Source organism: Schistocerca gregaria, chromosome 7 (genome assembly GCF_023897955.1).
Source record: "Schistocerca gregaria isolate iqSchGreg1 chromosome 7, iqSchGreg1.2, whole genome shotgun sequence".
Taxonomy (NCBI): domain Eukaryota; kingdom Metazoa; phylum Arthropoda; class Insecta; order Orthoptera; family Acrididae; genus Schistocerca; species Schistocerca gregaria.
In genome coordinates, this window is record NC_064926.1 from 437,395,406 (window position 1) to 437,411,275 (window position 15,870).

At 43.5% G+C, this 15,870-nt stretch overlaps 1 protein-coding gene across 1 annotated transcript in view; it reads right to left on the reverse strand.

The window, feature by feature from the left end:
- LOC126282418 (A disintegrin and metalloproteinase with thrombospondin motifs 7-like) overlaps window positions 1-15,870 on the reverse strand; it is a 488,845-nt gene that overhangs the window by 85,161 nt on the left and 387,814 nt on the right. The window contains exon 14 of the mRNA XM_049982076.1: window positions 13,772-13,892. Within this exon, the coding sequence (XP_049838033.1) occupies window positions 13,772-13,892 (121 nt within the window). The remainder of the gene's footprint in view (window positions 1-13,771; window positions 13,893-15,870) is intronic.

Genomic DNA, 15,870 nt, shown 5'->3' on the forward strand with positions numbered 1-15,870 from the left:
TTTAACGCGTCGATACTTGCGAAGGACACAGGGCCATTGCTGTTGTTTTGCTAAAACAGCTTTGCGAGTAAAGCTCTGTTCACCTCGTCCAGACCCATGTTGACTGTCTACAATTGTAATATATACTGATGCTTTTGTATCACACAGGCCGGCCGGTGTGGCCGTGCGCTTCTAGGCGCTTCAGTCTGGAACTGCGTGACCGCTACGGTCGCAGGTTCGAATCCTGCCTCGGGCATGAATGTGTGTGATGTCTTTAGGTTAGTTAGGCTTAAGTAGTTCTAAGTTCTAGGGGACTGATGACCACAGATGTTAAGTCTCATAGTGCTCAGAGCCATTTGAACCATTTGTATCATACAGAGTTGCGCTCTACCAAAAATACGGTTCGGTAGTTTCAGTACACTCCGTAAATGAGGTAGTAAATCGTAGAATTACCGGTAGTACTGGTAGCATTGGTAGAGAAAGAAACATAACTGAATGTGTGAGAGAGAAAGTTGGATTCGACACTTCAATGTTTTTTGTTTGTCTGTTTCGCACATACTTAGAAACACAAATAGTTCAGTTTTTCTCTACTGTGTTTTATACCTTACAAAGTAACCACTGCGTTTTACATGTAGTTTGAGTAATAAAAAAATAGTTGATCACGTAGCTTCTGTGCTTTTATGTAACGAAAGCTTACTTTTGATGCAAGTACAGTTTAGATGCACAAACATTAAAAAAAACTCTATAATTATTGTTGTTACTTTGTGCTCCACACAATAATCTTCATCTTCAAAGGCAAGAGTTTCCTGTTATTATTGATAAATGCAAAAGTAGTTTATGAATAAAAGACACATGTTTTACGTAATGGCCGGCCGAAGTGGCGGTACGGTTCTAGGCGCTGCAGTCTGGAACCGCGTGACCGCTACGGCAGCAGGTTCGAATCCTGCCTCGTGAATGGATGTGTGTGATGTACTTAGGTTAGTTAGGTTTAACTAGTTCTAAGTTCTAGGGGACTAATGACCTCAGCAGTTCAGTCCCACAGTTCTCAGAGCCATTTGAACCATTTTATATAATCTCGACGAAGTATTGAAGCGATGTTTGATATGTTTTTGTTTTGCTGTTCTCTTTTTTAATTTTACCCTTCTTTGAAGAAATTGGGTTTTCTAGTGCTAAATGATAAATGTTGAAGAACATGATCTGGAAGTTCGAATAAACTGGCGATTTGCGAACAGCTCCACGGTTAACCGACGACCAATAGCGCCTGAAACTTCAAGTTACTGTTGTCGTGTCTGCCAATGCTGGACACAGTGTGCGATTTTCAAGCAGTGAAATAATTGTGTAGCAATGGCTGAACTTTCCATGGTCCATCGTTCGCAAAGGGCTGCGAACAATTGTGGTATGGTATCCATACAAACTTCTCATGCAAATGGTTGTCGTATTGGTCAACGTTTGTAACCTGGAATGTAAACTTCGTACACAAGTCAAAAATCTTACTCCCTCATGTGAAAATTAAAATGTGTTAATTTCAGTGGTTCGTCGGTTACTTCTTTTCCGCATGTCCTTACAAATGTTTCCATAAAGATTCATTTCCGATGACCTCTTTTCCTGGGAGGCACTCTCAATTAGCAAAAGTTTAATTGTAACCACCCTGTATATTCGGTTGTACGTAGCGTTTGAAAAGGAGGTTTCTCATCAATAAAACACAAACTATGCAATTCAAAAGGTTAGTGCAAAACCTTTCCAGAGCAGTTTGTTACGCTCAATGGAAACCGAGATTCGTCCGTACTGCCGAGGGTAGTTCGCCCTGAGTTAAGTTTCTAAAGTAGAGGTCGAGTATTGTACGCAAAGACGCCACGTATTATTAACTTTTCAATCAATAATGCAGACTGAGATTTCAGTCATCATGATAATATCAACCACATATGTAGCTGTCACTGCACGGGAGGTTGAACCGTTATTTGTGGGGCGTTGTATGGTGAGGGAGGATGGGAGTAGCCACGGATGGCAGGAATATGGAGGGAATGGAAGAGGAAACGAGAACTCGAAGGTAATCTCAGCCTCTTGGCGACAATTATCTATTGTTGGCATGATGTCAGAACAGAGCTTCGAGTGTGATTGTCTGCAGTATGTGCTCGTAAGTGTCTGGAATGTCACGTACAGCGAGGACACAATCTTCCCATTGTCTTCGTCTCGAAATATACTAGCATTAGAAAAGGAGACGTTTTTCCCTGACGAGTTTCGCTTCATTTTAAACTCTAGCGATGGCTGAGTATACGTGAAATGCCACGCACGAGAGCAAAACTCTCGCCCAGAAGTCACGTCCGTAGGTGAGGTTGCTAATGCACCCTTGTTCGGTGGCGCTAGATTCGGAGAGAACCAGTTCGAATTCAGGTGTTGGACGAAATGTTCATCTCTAGTGACTAGCCATCAAGGAGATGAAAAGTAATGGCATACGGTTTTTGATCACCAAACTTTGCGCCAAAATACTGCGTTCAATTCCAAACCTCTCCCCACTATCTCGTGGCGTGAGGCCATGTGGCCAATAAAGCAGGCTCCAGGATTCTATCCGTTTTCTTTGATCCATGATGTAATATTTCTCGTCAAGAGGATAGTTTAGACGAGTTACTGAGATTAACATAGATTACATTTAATAACAGGCCGACTACATTCTTCAAAATGGCTACCAGTAGATAGACAAATACAGTCGAAAACACACATAAAAAACATGTGAAATATTTGAATCACCTAGAAAAAGCCAATATAAAAAACACATCCTATTGGAATGGGAATTTTCATTTGAGATATATATTTCAAATGAAGGAAATGATACCAGACACTTACCGCAAAACGACGACATAATGTGAAAGTAACGTACACAAATTCCTCCAGAATAAACGGGAAGGAAATATTTAAAAAAATACACAACCGGAATCACAGTGTATGCTGGATCTATGTAACCCAAACGAAGACAATTACACCAGACACCCTACGCCCACCGAAAAAAAGAAGAAAAATGTAATCGAGAAATGGCACTCTCGAATGCCTCTAAAATAAACCGAAAAAAACAACTGAATTCAAATACACGCATGCTCATATATTAACGATAATTGCAGAATGTGGTGCCACACAATGTGACACTACACAAAACTGGCGCTAATAGCATAGGCACATATCTGCAAGTCTACGGTACTGGTGATAAGTTGAGGAAACCGTCCCGAAACACATGTATTACAAAACGCCACTGTTTCCTGCGCATGTACCCCGACATCAATATGGGATATGACCACCATGCACACGTACACAGGCCGCACAACGGGTTGGCATTCTCTGGATCAGGTGGCCGAGCAGTTGCTGGGGTGCAGACTCCCATTCTTGCACCAGTGCCTGTCTGAGCTCCTGAAGTGTCATAGGCGTTTGAAGAAGTGCAACGATACGTCGACCGAGAGCATCCCAGACGTGCTCGATGGTGTTTAGGTCTGAAGAACATTCAGGCCACTCCATTCCCCTGATATCTTATGTTTCAGGGTACTCCTCCACCATGGCAGCTCGGTGAGGCCGTGCGTTATCATCCATCAGGAGGAAGGTGGAATCCACTGCACCCCTGAAAAGGGGTGCAAAATGACGTCCCGATACCCCTGATAGATTACAGTTCCTTTCTCAAAGACATGCAGGTGTGTAAGTGCACCAATCGTAATCCCGCCCCACACCGTCAAACCACGACCTCTATACAGGTCACTTTCAAGGAGAAAAAGGGTTGGTATCTGGTTCTTGGATCATGCCAGATGAAAACCCGGTGAGAATCACTGTTCAGACTATACCTGGACTCGTCCGTGTACATAACCTGGGACCACTGTTCCAATGATCATGTACTGTGTTCTTGACACCAGACTTTACGGGCTCTCCTGTGACCAGGGGTCAGTGGAATGCACGTTGCAGGTCTCCAGGCGAATAAACCGTGTCTGTTCAGTCGTCTGTTGACTGTGTCTGGTAACAACTGTTCCAGTGGCTCTGGTAAGGTCCCGAGCAAGGCTACCTGCAGTACTCCGTGGCCGTCTGCGGGCACTGATGGTGAGATATCGGTCTTCTTGTGGTATTGTACACTGTAGACATCCCGTACTGTAGCGCCTGGACACGTTTCCTGACTGCTGGATCCGTTGCCATAATCTTGAGATCACACTTTGTGGCACACGGAGGGCCCGTGCTGCGATTTGCTGTGTTTGACCAGCCTCCAATCGCCCTAGTATTCTACTCCTCATAACGTCATCAATGTGTGTTCTTTGAGCCATTTTCAACACACAGTCGCCATTAGCACGTTTTAAAATGTGTGTACACTTACTCGCTGCTCCGTACTCTGACACGCACGAACACACCTCTGCGTATGTGGACTGCTGCCAGCGACACCGTGCGACGACCGCAGGTCAGCTACACCGTATGATCATACCCCGGGGTGATTTAAGGCCGCAAACCGCCCACCAGAGCGTTGTTTCACCATGTATCTGCATTATCCTTAATTTGTGAGCATGAGTGTATATATCTTGAGCTGTGTAACTAAAACGAAGACAGGGTTACCAGATACCCACTCACAAGACGACGTAATCGAAAAATAACAAACACAAATTCTTCGACAATAAACCCAAAAACAATGTATAAAAAACTGAAATCGCAATACAGATTCATCTAAACGATTACGACAAACCTGTATCATATGAGTGAGCAACCAGTAACAACAACACGACCCTTCTAAGAACGATTTATTTCATATACGCAGCACCTCAACAACATCACATTCCCTAAAAACAACCAAATATTTGTAAAAAAAACAAAACCTGTAAATAACGTTACTACTTATTTCACTTACGTCCATTTGAGCTATGCACTTAGATTCCCAGCTCAATAAACTTACCACATAACAAAAACAGCCAAATAATTTTGAGAATCAACATGATAATTATAATCACTAATCGTTCCACTCGCAATAATGAAATTCCTGTCAAATACAGAAAAAATTGTGGGGAAAAAAATGTAATCGGTACTAGTTTCTCTATCGACAATTTAAGCTGTGCTCTCGGCTCCACCCAAACCATACCGTCGTATAGCACGATAGATTTGCGATAAACAGCGTAGTTTACATCATCACGGATTACTCTAATAAGACAATGACAGGTAACATTGAATAATAGGCCGCTTATATCCTTCGCAAAGTAAACTCCTGACGTCACACAGACGTCGCGTGTCTGAGTAGACGGGTGGATAGGACCTTGCTCTTGATATGGGGATGTTAAGATTGGCGGTTCCGTTGGTGCCATTTGAGAGGAGAGAGCAACGGCTCGTCAACAGGTTTCGCTCCCTCTTTTTTCTTTCTCTCTCTCTCTCTTTCTCTTTCTCTCTCTCTTTCTCTCTCTCTCTCTCTACATCTACATCTACATCCATACTCCGCAAGCCACCTGACGGTGTGTGGCGGAGGTTCATTGAGTACCTCTATCGGTTCTCCCTTCTATTCCAGTCTCGTATTGTTCGTGGGAAGAAGGATTGTCGGTATGCTTCTGTGTGGGCTCTAATCTCTCTGATTTTATCCTCATGGCCTCTTCGCGAGATACACGTAGGAGGTAGCAATATACTGCTTGACTCTGAAACACCCCCGTTTAATTCCTTTATTGGATTCTGTGTAATTTATCGAAGCCGCCAAACAGTTTATTATGATTATATGACCGTGTTCTTAATGGATGAAAGGCTATCCGTTTTTCTGCTGGATTCGGGGGTATTTCAACCGAGTGCGGCTGTTATGAGATTGAACAGTGGAAATGATAGAAAGTTTGTCTACTATTAAGGACCACAATGGTTGCGACGTATAAACTGATATATATTTCCTACTAACACACAAATGCTGAGGCAGTTGCTACCTTCGCCTTACTCATTAATCACAGTTATATCTTTTTATTGGGTGTTGATTTTCAATACTTCGCAATGCTGATGGTTAACATTCACAACAATCCTCACTGCAATCCATGGTTGTTGCTGGCCGACGCGGTTGACGCGAAACACGTAATTCGGCACTTGTCACTTTCTGTTTCATATCACTCGCGAATCGGTATTAGTGAGGGTCAACCCCACGACGATCAGGGGGACGTGCTCACTCGTCATACTCCGGTGAATTTTACTCGACCACCATTCTTGCCCGTCTTTCCCGCACCACTTCTCACTCGACACTCTGTAAGGTGTCAGGCAAATCCAACACCTTCCATGAAAACCCTGACATGATAAGCAAATCCAGTAGTGTGTCACATAGCACCGAATAAATCGTGACATTAAATTAACCAAAGCAATACGAGTAACGAGTGAGCAAATGGAATACCACAGACTAACACAAGAATGCCTAAATGCATGTCGTACCTTCCCACCGTGAGACCGACGCAGTTCCGGGGGGAGAAACGAGAACAGAAGCCGAGAGCAGAACCGTGTTAAGCTAGAAGGCCCTATGATAAGGGACGGACTGGAGACCCACGTCGCCAGCTAACCACTAGGGCACAGCACCCGCACTTTTTAGCGTGAGACTTTTTCGCGTCTCTGTTACGTCAAGGACCACCCCCCAGCCCATGTTAAAAGCTAGAGCCCTCCAGAAAAACAGTACAGATCTTACGATTATACAAAAAGGGCCACTACCACCCGCAAGTTTTAGCGTGAGACTCCTTCGCGTGTCTGTTACATTAGGACCACCCCCCTGCCCATGTTAGAAGATAGAGCCCTCTAGAAGAACAGTATAGATCTTATGGTAACGCTAAAAGGACCACACCAGCTGCAGGTTTTAGCGTAAGACTTTTTCGCGTCTCTGTTACGTTGCAAACTTTAAAAACATTGCCCCACCACAAAAAGTATAACGTTTCTCATTGGGTAGACAGAATTTTTGTAGGCGGAGCTTAATGTTAACATTGAGACCCTGATTGGTCAGATGAAAACACAGCCAGATATTTTTTTTAACCAACTTCGGTAAATTGTAGTAAGGAGAGAGTTGTTTCCGAGATGGCGAGGTGAGCGGAGCTATGCTGCCCGCCGCTGCCCTGAGGCTGCCTAAACACCGACAAGGTAATGAACGCACGCGATGCCGCATTTTTGAGCGCATAAGGCTTCACTCAGAACTGCAGAAGTCTCATCTGTTACACCCCCTTTTTGCTTAATACTAGTGTCGATCGTAAATTAAAGCTCATGGTGTTCACATTTGCCACTTGAAGTAAACATTGAAACGCGATGATTTTTCTGTTATATAGTTATTGAGAAGCCACATCAGCCACTGTAATTTACGACAAGTTAGATAAGTTATTAAAGATAATTGAGGGTCACTGTAGACCATTTTGATAGTTTGCTCTTTTGTGAAACTTAATGTAAACCTAGATTATAGATGTTGTATGGCATAGGTCATCCTTCGATGCATTGTAGAACTTGGAAACCCATTCAGGGAATATTCGTTCACACTTTTGTTGAACGCAGTTGGTTTTTACCATCCTGTATTAAAACATTTCCTTTTATCAATAGTGCAATTTATAAACAATGTTTTGTGAGTAGAATAAAATTTCCAGTGGTAAACTTAACTGCTTTTTCGACGTTATTTTACCAGCTAACTAAAAATAGGAAAGCCTTGAATCCCTTCCACTAAATTTAGTTGATATTAAGATTCTTTTACAGGGAGTGCAGTGGAGCTGACGCTAAAATCATTAAGTATTTGGTTATATCATCGCTAGTCTCACTGAACTCTTCTGAATTCTACATGTCATGTATGGTCTGGCGTCTCCTTACCAGCAACAGGTCCCAGGTTCAAACTAGTCAATTCCCTAAAAAACACGCTCAGAGCGTCGTTGCGCGAAAGTGGTAGGGAGACACGATATAGAACAAACAGACACCACCATGAATGTTTAGAACTCTCCCGTACTACACCTCACGCAACACTCGTCTCACTGCCTCCTGCAGCGCTCGACAACCGACCCCTGTCTACTATCGACCTGGGCGTCGGATACTGGCAACTATGTTCGTGGGATCACGGATCCCGGTGAAGGCATGTTCTCGAAACTTCAACAAAAGCCGGTACCGAGCTACTGAGCGTCTCTCCTGCAGACTCTTCCACTGGGATTTATCTATCATCTCCGTAAAGCCTTCGCGGTTACTAAATGATCCTGCAGCGAAGCGCGCTGCTCTCCGTTGGATCTTCTCTACCTCTTCTATCAACCCTATCTGGTACGGATCCCACACTGCTGAGCAGTATTCAAGCAGTGGGCGAACAAGCGTATTGTAACCTACTTCCTTTGTTGTCGGATTCCATTTCCTTAGGATTTTTCCAATGAATCTTATCTGGCATCTGCTTTAGCGACGATCAACTTTATATGATCATTCCATTTTAAATCACTCCTAATGCGTACTCCCAGATAATTTATGGAATTAACTGCTTCCAGTTGCTGACCTGCTATATTGTAGCTAAATGATAAGGGACCTATCTTTCTATGTATTCACAGCACATTACACTTGTCGACATTGAGATTCAATTGCTACTCCCTGCACCATGCGTCAATTCGCTGTAGATCCTCCTGCATTTCAGTAAAATTTTCCAATGTTACAACCTGTCGATATACCACAGCATCATCTGCAAAAAGCCCCAGTGAACTTCCGACGTCATCCACAAGGTCATTTATGTACATTGTGAATACCAACGGTCCTATGACACTCCCCTGCGGCACACCTGAAATCACTCTTACTTCGGAAGACGTCTCTCCATTGAGAAAGACATGCTGCGTTCTGTTAACTAGGAACTCTTCAATCCAATCACGCAATTGGTCTGATAGTCCATATGCTCTTACTTTGTTCATTAAACGATTGTAGGGAACTCTCTCTCTCTCTTCGTCATCAGTAACTCATACTTAACGCTAAACTGTATAAGCACTTATTGTCAGCAACATTAAAGAAGTATATTTAAGACACAAAAGCATCATTTATCGAAGGAATTATGCCAATAGAACTAAGTCCGAAAAAAGAAATCATTTTAACTACGCAGGTGAAATACCCCTCGGGGGTCTCCAAGTCAATGGCGTCACACAACTTCGACTGTTCATTCACCATCTACCGAACATTTTCCAGTTTTGAGACAGCTGAACGCTTGGTATGACGGTCTGACGCTTCGGTTTGGATCGTGTACGATGTTTGGTGTTCCAGATATCATGTATCCGATGCCTCAGGCGAGATGAAGAGCCAATCCGTGCGTCATGGTATACAAGTACACTCCTGGAAATTGAAATAAGAACACCGTGAATTCATTGTCCCAGGAAGGGGAAACTTTATTGACACATTCCTGGGGTCAGATACATCACATGATCACACTGACAGAACCATAGGCACCTAGACACAGGCAACAGAGCATGCACAATTTCGGCACTAGTATAGTGTATATCCACCGTTCGCAGCAATGCAGGCTGCTATTCTCCCATGGAGACGATCGTAGAGATGCTGGATGTAGTCCTGTGGAACGGCTTGCCATGACATTTCCACCTGGCGCCTCAGTTGGACCAGCGTTCGTGCTGGACGTGCAGACCGCGTGAGACGACGCTTCATCCAGTCCCAAACATGCTCAATGGGGGACAGATCCAGAGATCTTGCTGGCCAGGGTAGTTGACTTACACCTTCTAGAGCACGTTGGGTGGCACGGGATACATGCGGACGATCATTGTCCTGTTGGAACAGCAAGTTCCCTTGCCGGTCTAGGAATGGTAGAACGATGGGTTCGATGACGGTTTGGATGTACCGTGCACTATTCAGTGTCCCCTCGACGATCACCAGAGGTCTACGGCCAGTGTAGGAGATCGCTCCCCACACCATGATGCCGGGTGTTGGCCCTGTGTGCCTCGGTCGTATGCAGTCCTGATTGTGGCGCTCAGCTGCACGGCGCCAAACACGCATACGACCATCATTGGCACCAAGGCAGAAGCGACTCCCATCGCTGAAGACGACACGTCTGCATTCGTCTCTCCATTCACGCCTGTCGCGACACCACTGGAGGCGGGCTGCACGATGTTGGGGCGTGAGCGGAAGACGGCCTAACGGTGTGCGGGACCGTAGCCCAGCTTCATGGAGACGGTTGCGAATGTTCCTCGCCGATACCGCAGGAGCAACAGTGTCCCTAATTTGCTGGGAAGTGGCGGTGCGGTCCCCTACGGCACTGCGTAGGATCCTACGGTCTTGGCGTGCATCCGTGCGTCGCTGCGGTCCGGTCCCAGGTCGACGGGCACGTGCACCTTCCGCCGACCACTGGCGACAACAGCGATGTACTGTGGAGACCTCACGCCCCACGTGTTGAGCGATTCGGCGGTACGTCCACCTGGCCTCCCTCACGCCCACTATACGCCGTCGCTCAAAGTCCGTCAACTGCACATACGGTTCACGTCCACGCTGTCGCGGCATGCTACCAGTGTTAAACACTGCGATGGAGCTCCGTATGCCACGGCAAACTGGCTCACACTGACGGCGGCGGTTCACAAATGCTGCGCAGCTAGCGCCATCCAACGGCCAACACCGCGGTTCCTGGTGTGTCCGCTGTGCCGTGCGTGTGATCATTGCTTGTACAGCCCTCTCGCAGTGTCCGGAGCAAGTATGGTGGGTCTGACACACCGGTGTCAATGTGTTCTTTTTTCCATTTCCAGGTGTGTATTTCCTTTTTTACATGACCACGATTGTCCAGTATTGCATTAAATGTTCAGTGCTACAGCTTCCGTCGCCTACTCGTCCACGTGAAATATTGTCAATTGAACACGTCCTAGACTTAATCGGACGACTTACTGCTGACACTCTATTAGCAGCCAGTATTTAGTGTCCCGGCCTTGAGAGCGTGTCCCAAAGGCTGTTGCAGCCCATGGACGCCAATGTCAAACACGTGGCGCAATCGAGGCACTCGAGGCTATCGTTGTCCTGTGGGACACATCCAGCATTCAGTGTGAAGGAGAACTGGGAATCTCTGCCACGGTCTGGTGCTCCGGGCCACTTTCTATCAGTGCATGCTTGCGGAACGTCTCACTACCGGACTTCTACCGCTGTTCTCGCTGTGAGCTATGACTTCCTATGTGGTCGCTAGCTGGTATATATGTATGTAGTCTCTCTGATGACTATCTTCTTCGAGATATTTAACTGGACTTTGATTGGCCCTCCTGTTACCTCATCTTCGATGTCGTACGTATTCTCGTGAATCTTCAAGTGAGCATATATTATCATTTGTACTCACCAATAACAGATCTCTCAAATTCAGACGGAGTATCACGCAACTGAAATACTAATCCGGTCATAATCTTCCTTTTCTCAAAGATGCACACAAGTGTGTCATCGCATGTGCCAGAGGTGTAGCGTTTCTTGTTGCAAGGTGTGTCTGATATAGCTAATACTGATATTTTTTGGCATGAAATACTTTACTGTGTGATACGCAGATTGGATTTTATAAAGAGCAATAGCTGAGATGCAAATTAAGTTCTATTCTTTTATTGTAACTTCTACTATTGTTGCAGATTGGCTGCGAATAGCAATTATAGAAAGACTCCCAAAGGATCGATTTTTCAAAAAATTAAACTATTGCAAATTTTAATTATTCAAGATGGCAGAGAAATAATTGAATTCAGGAGAATGACATGGACTAATGTAGTACACAAATAAATATATGTGGAAAAGAGGTCGATATTCACTGAGATTTAACTACAGTATTAAAATAAAGTGATAAAACTAGAATGTCTATAGGCATTTAAAGCTTCACGGGAAAGGAAGAAAACGGAAATTTTACGGATTTTAAAGAAAGAGAAGATTCGAATAAAAATATTTGGGCAACCAAAAGAAAATAAAGAATTTAAAAAGACTAAGAATCAACAAGTGTGTCATGAATTGTCCACTTCGATATAACTCTGTGTTGACTGAAGAAACAGTTCTGTGTGTATCACTGATCATAATGAACAGTTTTACGAAAACATCACTTTAGTGTGTATTAAGATATCCGACGTAATCCGAGGGCGATAAAAAGTGACAGTTATCGTATTAGAAAAAAATTGAAACTATATCTCAGGGCCATAACTAGATGAAAGAACAAAAAACAGGAGAGAATAAGACTCTTCGAATGAAGTAATATTATTAGAGTCGGAAGTTATAATACAAGCGGATCGTTTTGTGGCAGGAAGGACAAAAGGTTTAATAATAATACATATAAGGGAATTACGGGAAAAGAATATAAACTAAAATATGATAAAAGTTTTAACTGTTAACTTTATACTAATTTTTAGTGATAATACTGTCAGTTTTGTGATTTTATTAACTCCAACTTCGGTATAGAACTTACGCACTTGTATGTACCCTCTGTGATGTGGTCAGGTCGGTTTCCAATGGTTCAAGAGACGTGAAAATCTTATAAATCTAATGAATTATGCCCAATGTGTTTCTATTTTTTAAAGCTTTTCTGTAAGAAACAACTGAAATCTGTTCTTTCCTTTTGAATCAATCGGTAGTTCTCCTCGATGATGACAATAGCATCATATATTGTACTCAGTGAATCACTGTCTGCTCTAACAACTCTGAAAAGCTTCAGGTGAACGAGATGGGAAATCGTATTGTACACACATTCATGGAATTGCTGATAACGAATTTTTTTATTTTCGCTTGGATGGAATCACATGATGGGATTACCTGTAACGACGTTATTGACCACATGACCAAAGAAAACATAACCTATCCTGACCAAATAATTTGTTGTTCTGAAACTCAAAGTAAGGATTATAAACGTCTATAGTTAGGAGGCATGATAGAAGGCTGTCAATTTGAACGGAAATAGACAAAAATACACAAATGCTAGAGCTATTGCCGCGAGGGATTATCCGAGCGGTCTAGGGCGCTGCAGTCATGGACTGTGCGGCTGGTCCCGGCGGAGGTTCGAGTCCTCCCTCGGGCATGGGTGTGTGTGTTTGTCCTTAGGATAAATTAGGTTAAGTAGAGTGTAAGCTTAGGGACTGATGACCTTAGCAGTTAAGTCCCATAAGATTTCACACACATTTGAACATTTTTTTCTAGAGCTATTAAGTTATTTACCCGAAGGTTCTCCATTCCACGAAATACCAGAGACAAGCACGTTTATTTAATATCTAAACTTAAATTGAATCACCGCCGTTTTCACAAGCATCTGCACTTCGTAGAGTCTCGTTTCTGGTTCAAAATGGCTCTGACCACTATAGGACTTAACTACTGAGGTCATCAGTCCCCTAGAACTTAGAACTACTTAAACGTAACTAACCTAAGGACATCACACACATCCATGCTCGAGGAAGGATTCGAACCTGCGACCGCAGCGGTCGGGCGGTTCCAGAATGCAGCGCCTAGAACCGCTCGGCCACCCCGTCTGGCAGACTCGTTTCTGTTCTTATGGAGAAAAGGACGATGCAAGACATCTTTATTTTGAGTGTAGCGAACGATATGAAATTATGGCAGTTTTGTAACACGAACTTGTGAAGTTTTGGCGTTCGGTGCCAACCTTTGTAGCTTCTTTATTAGCAACGCTCTTGACGTATGCTGTCGCTTTTGACTCCGACAGAAATACGAATATAATAATAACGGAGAAAACAATCAATTCCGTCAGATAGTGATGAAAGACAAGAAGCTTCAAGCAGCAGTCTACATTAGTTGCCCCATGCCGCTGAAAAGTATCCTCCTGTCAACAGAGGGCACAGTAGTTTCAGTGTCCGGCCACGTTCTTCTTGTTGTGAGCATGGCGACTGAGTAAGCACAGCAGTAGCTTACTTACCGTTTCCCGAGGCGTGGGTGAATGTGTGGTCGACCTTTTGGCACATGGTCCCGTTCCCCTTGCAGACGCCGCACGGATCGTCGGCAGCATCGGAATCGAGCACCCAGTCGCAGCCCACGTGCTACGCAGGGGACAACCAATAACAGGCTAAAGAACCAGCGCTGTAGCATTTGTGACATTAGACACCACATTTATGCGTGTGGCTTTACGAGGTGCTACAACTTCTAGGATACAGATCATTAAAGCAACCATAACGATAAGAGAAAACGATGTTAACAGTGTACCTAAAAACTAAGGTCAAATGTTACCGAATCCATTAGCTGTTTTGCTGCTCGTCCCACAAAAGAAGCCACCTGCAGTTTACCTAACACCAGAGTGCATTTGTGAGCAACATCTGATCGACGGCTCAATGGTGCCTTGTGTGCGCGGATTAGCGAAACAGTTAAGTTCACATATCATTATTCTATGCCCTCTTATTATCTCCTCCTTATCTATACAGTAGATTTCCTCCATAACTGCTAATATCGTACTTTTTTCCATTTTTTACGTACATCGGTTTTGTTTTCTTTGAGCTGGTGTTCATACGGCAATGGCTAAAACGTCAAATCCTGTCCGAGCTAAAATTCTACTGGACGTACAAAATGCTTGATATTTCCTACAGACTGAATGTGTAAAGGATAATTTCTTCCCAAATATCGATCTAATTTTCATCAGACGTGCTATAACGTGACGTGTATCAAGTCTCAATGAAACACAAGACAGAAATTGGCACATCGTACGAGAATTACTGCAGCCGATATTGGGACCAAGCGACATAGGGAGGGCAAGGGGATATATCGTCATCAGTGATTTGTGACAGAGATATGTTTATGCGCTCACGAAATTAACTTATAATTGTAACAAAACGGTTTGGTCGACCTATTGTTTAAAAGTAGAATGAATCGTGTATCGGTTGACCTAAACTCGTCTTGTATGAAATTTTGTTATTTTAATCTATTAATTAAGAAATGATTTGAATTACAATCGTAACGAAACCAATACAGTGGATTTGATTTACTGATCGACTCCTATATTGATCCTACGTTCTTCCTCAAACCCAAAACACTTCGTTACCTATGGAAATTCATAATACTATACTTCACGGATATTATGTCTGGTTACCCGCTGACGTTTATCACGGTTACTGAGAGATAAATGCTTTCAAACAACTAAAAGTTTAATACGATATGACTCCGCATTTCCAATGAAGACAGAAAGAAACAAAAGAAACAACGGAACACATGTTCCTCAGAAATCAATTTGTTTAATACACTGGCGACAGCTATTGGCCAGTCAGAAATAAGATAGAAATTATAGTAGCTTCTCACACACGTTGAGTAATGGCGAACTAAGTATCATAATCTCAGATGTGGTAGAAATTACTATGAGAAAATTGTAATAAGTTAATTTTGGTTCAAATGGCTCTGAGCACTATGGGACTTAACAGCTGAGGTCATCAGTCACCTAGAACTTACAACTACTTAAACCTAACTAACCTAAAGGCATCACACATATCCATGCCCGAGGCAGGAGTCGAACCTGCAACCGTTGCGGTCGCGCGATTCCAGACTGAAGCGCCTAGAGCCGCTCGGCCACTCCGGCCGGCGATAAGTTTGGAAATTGCTTTAAATAGCTTAGACTAGCTATCGACATTACTGTAAGATTGACACAACTGATAGTGAAAGTATATTAGCCAGATGACGGGCTTCGCTAGCGGCGGATATAGTAGTGGTTTACATATATAGCTTTAAATTTATTACAAAGGATGTCAGCCTTCTATTTTAAATAGGAAAATATTAGTACATATGTTTATGCCTCAGGGAGCTTGCTTTTTGCATCATTTCATCACATAAAATCTCTCGGTTGGCTGCGTTTTACCTCATGCCTGTATTCCAAGATACTGCATCAGCAATGACAGAAGGTGATGTTTTCCGTCTACCTTGAAATGGAACTGGTGATCCCATGCTAATTGTTCTTCCATTTGAGGTAGCATTCCTACTGTCTTCCTGTTTTATTCACTGTCGAAACTTAGATGTAGAGTTTCGGTACCCAGCTGTGCA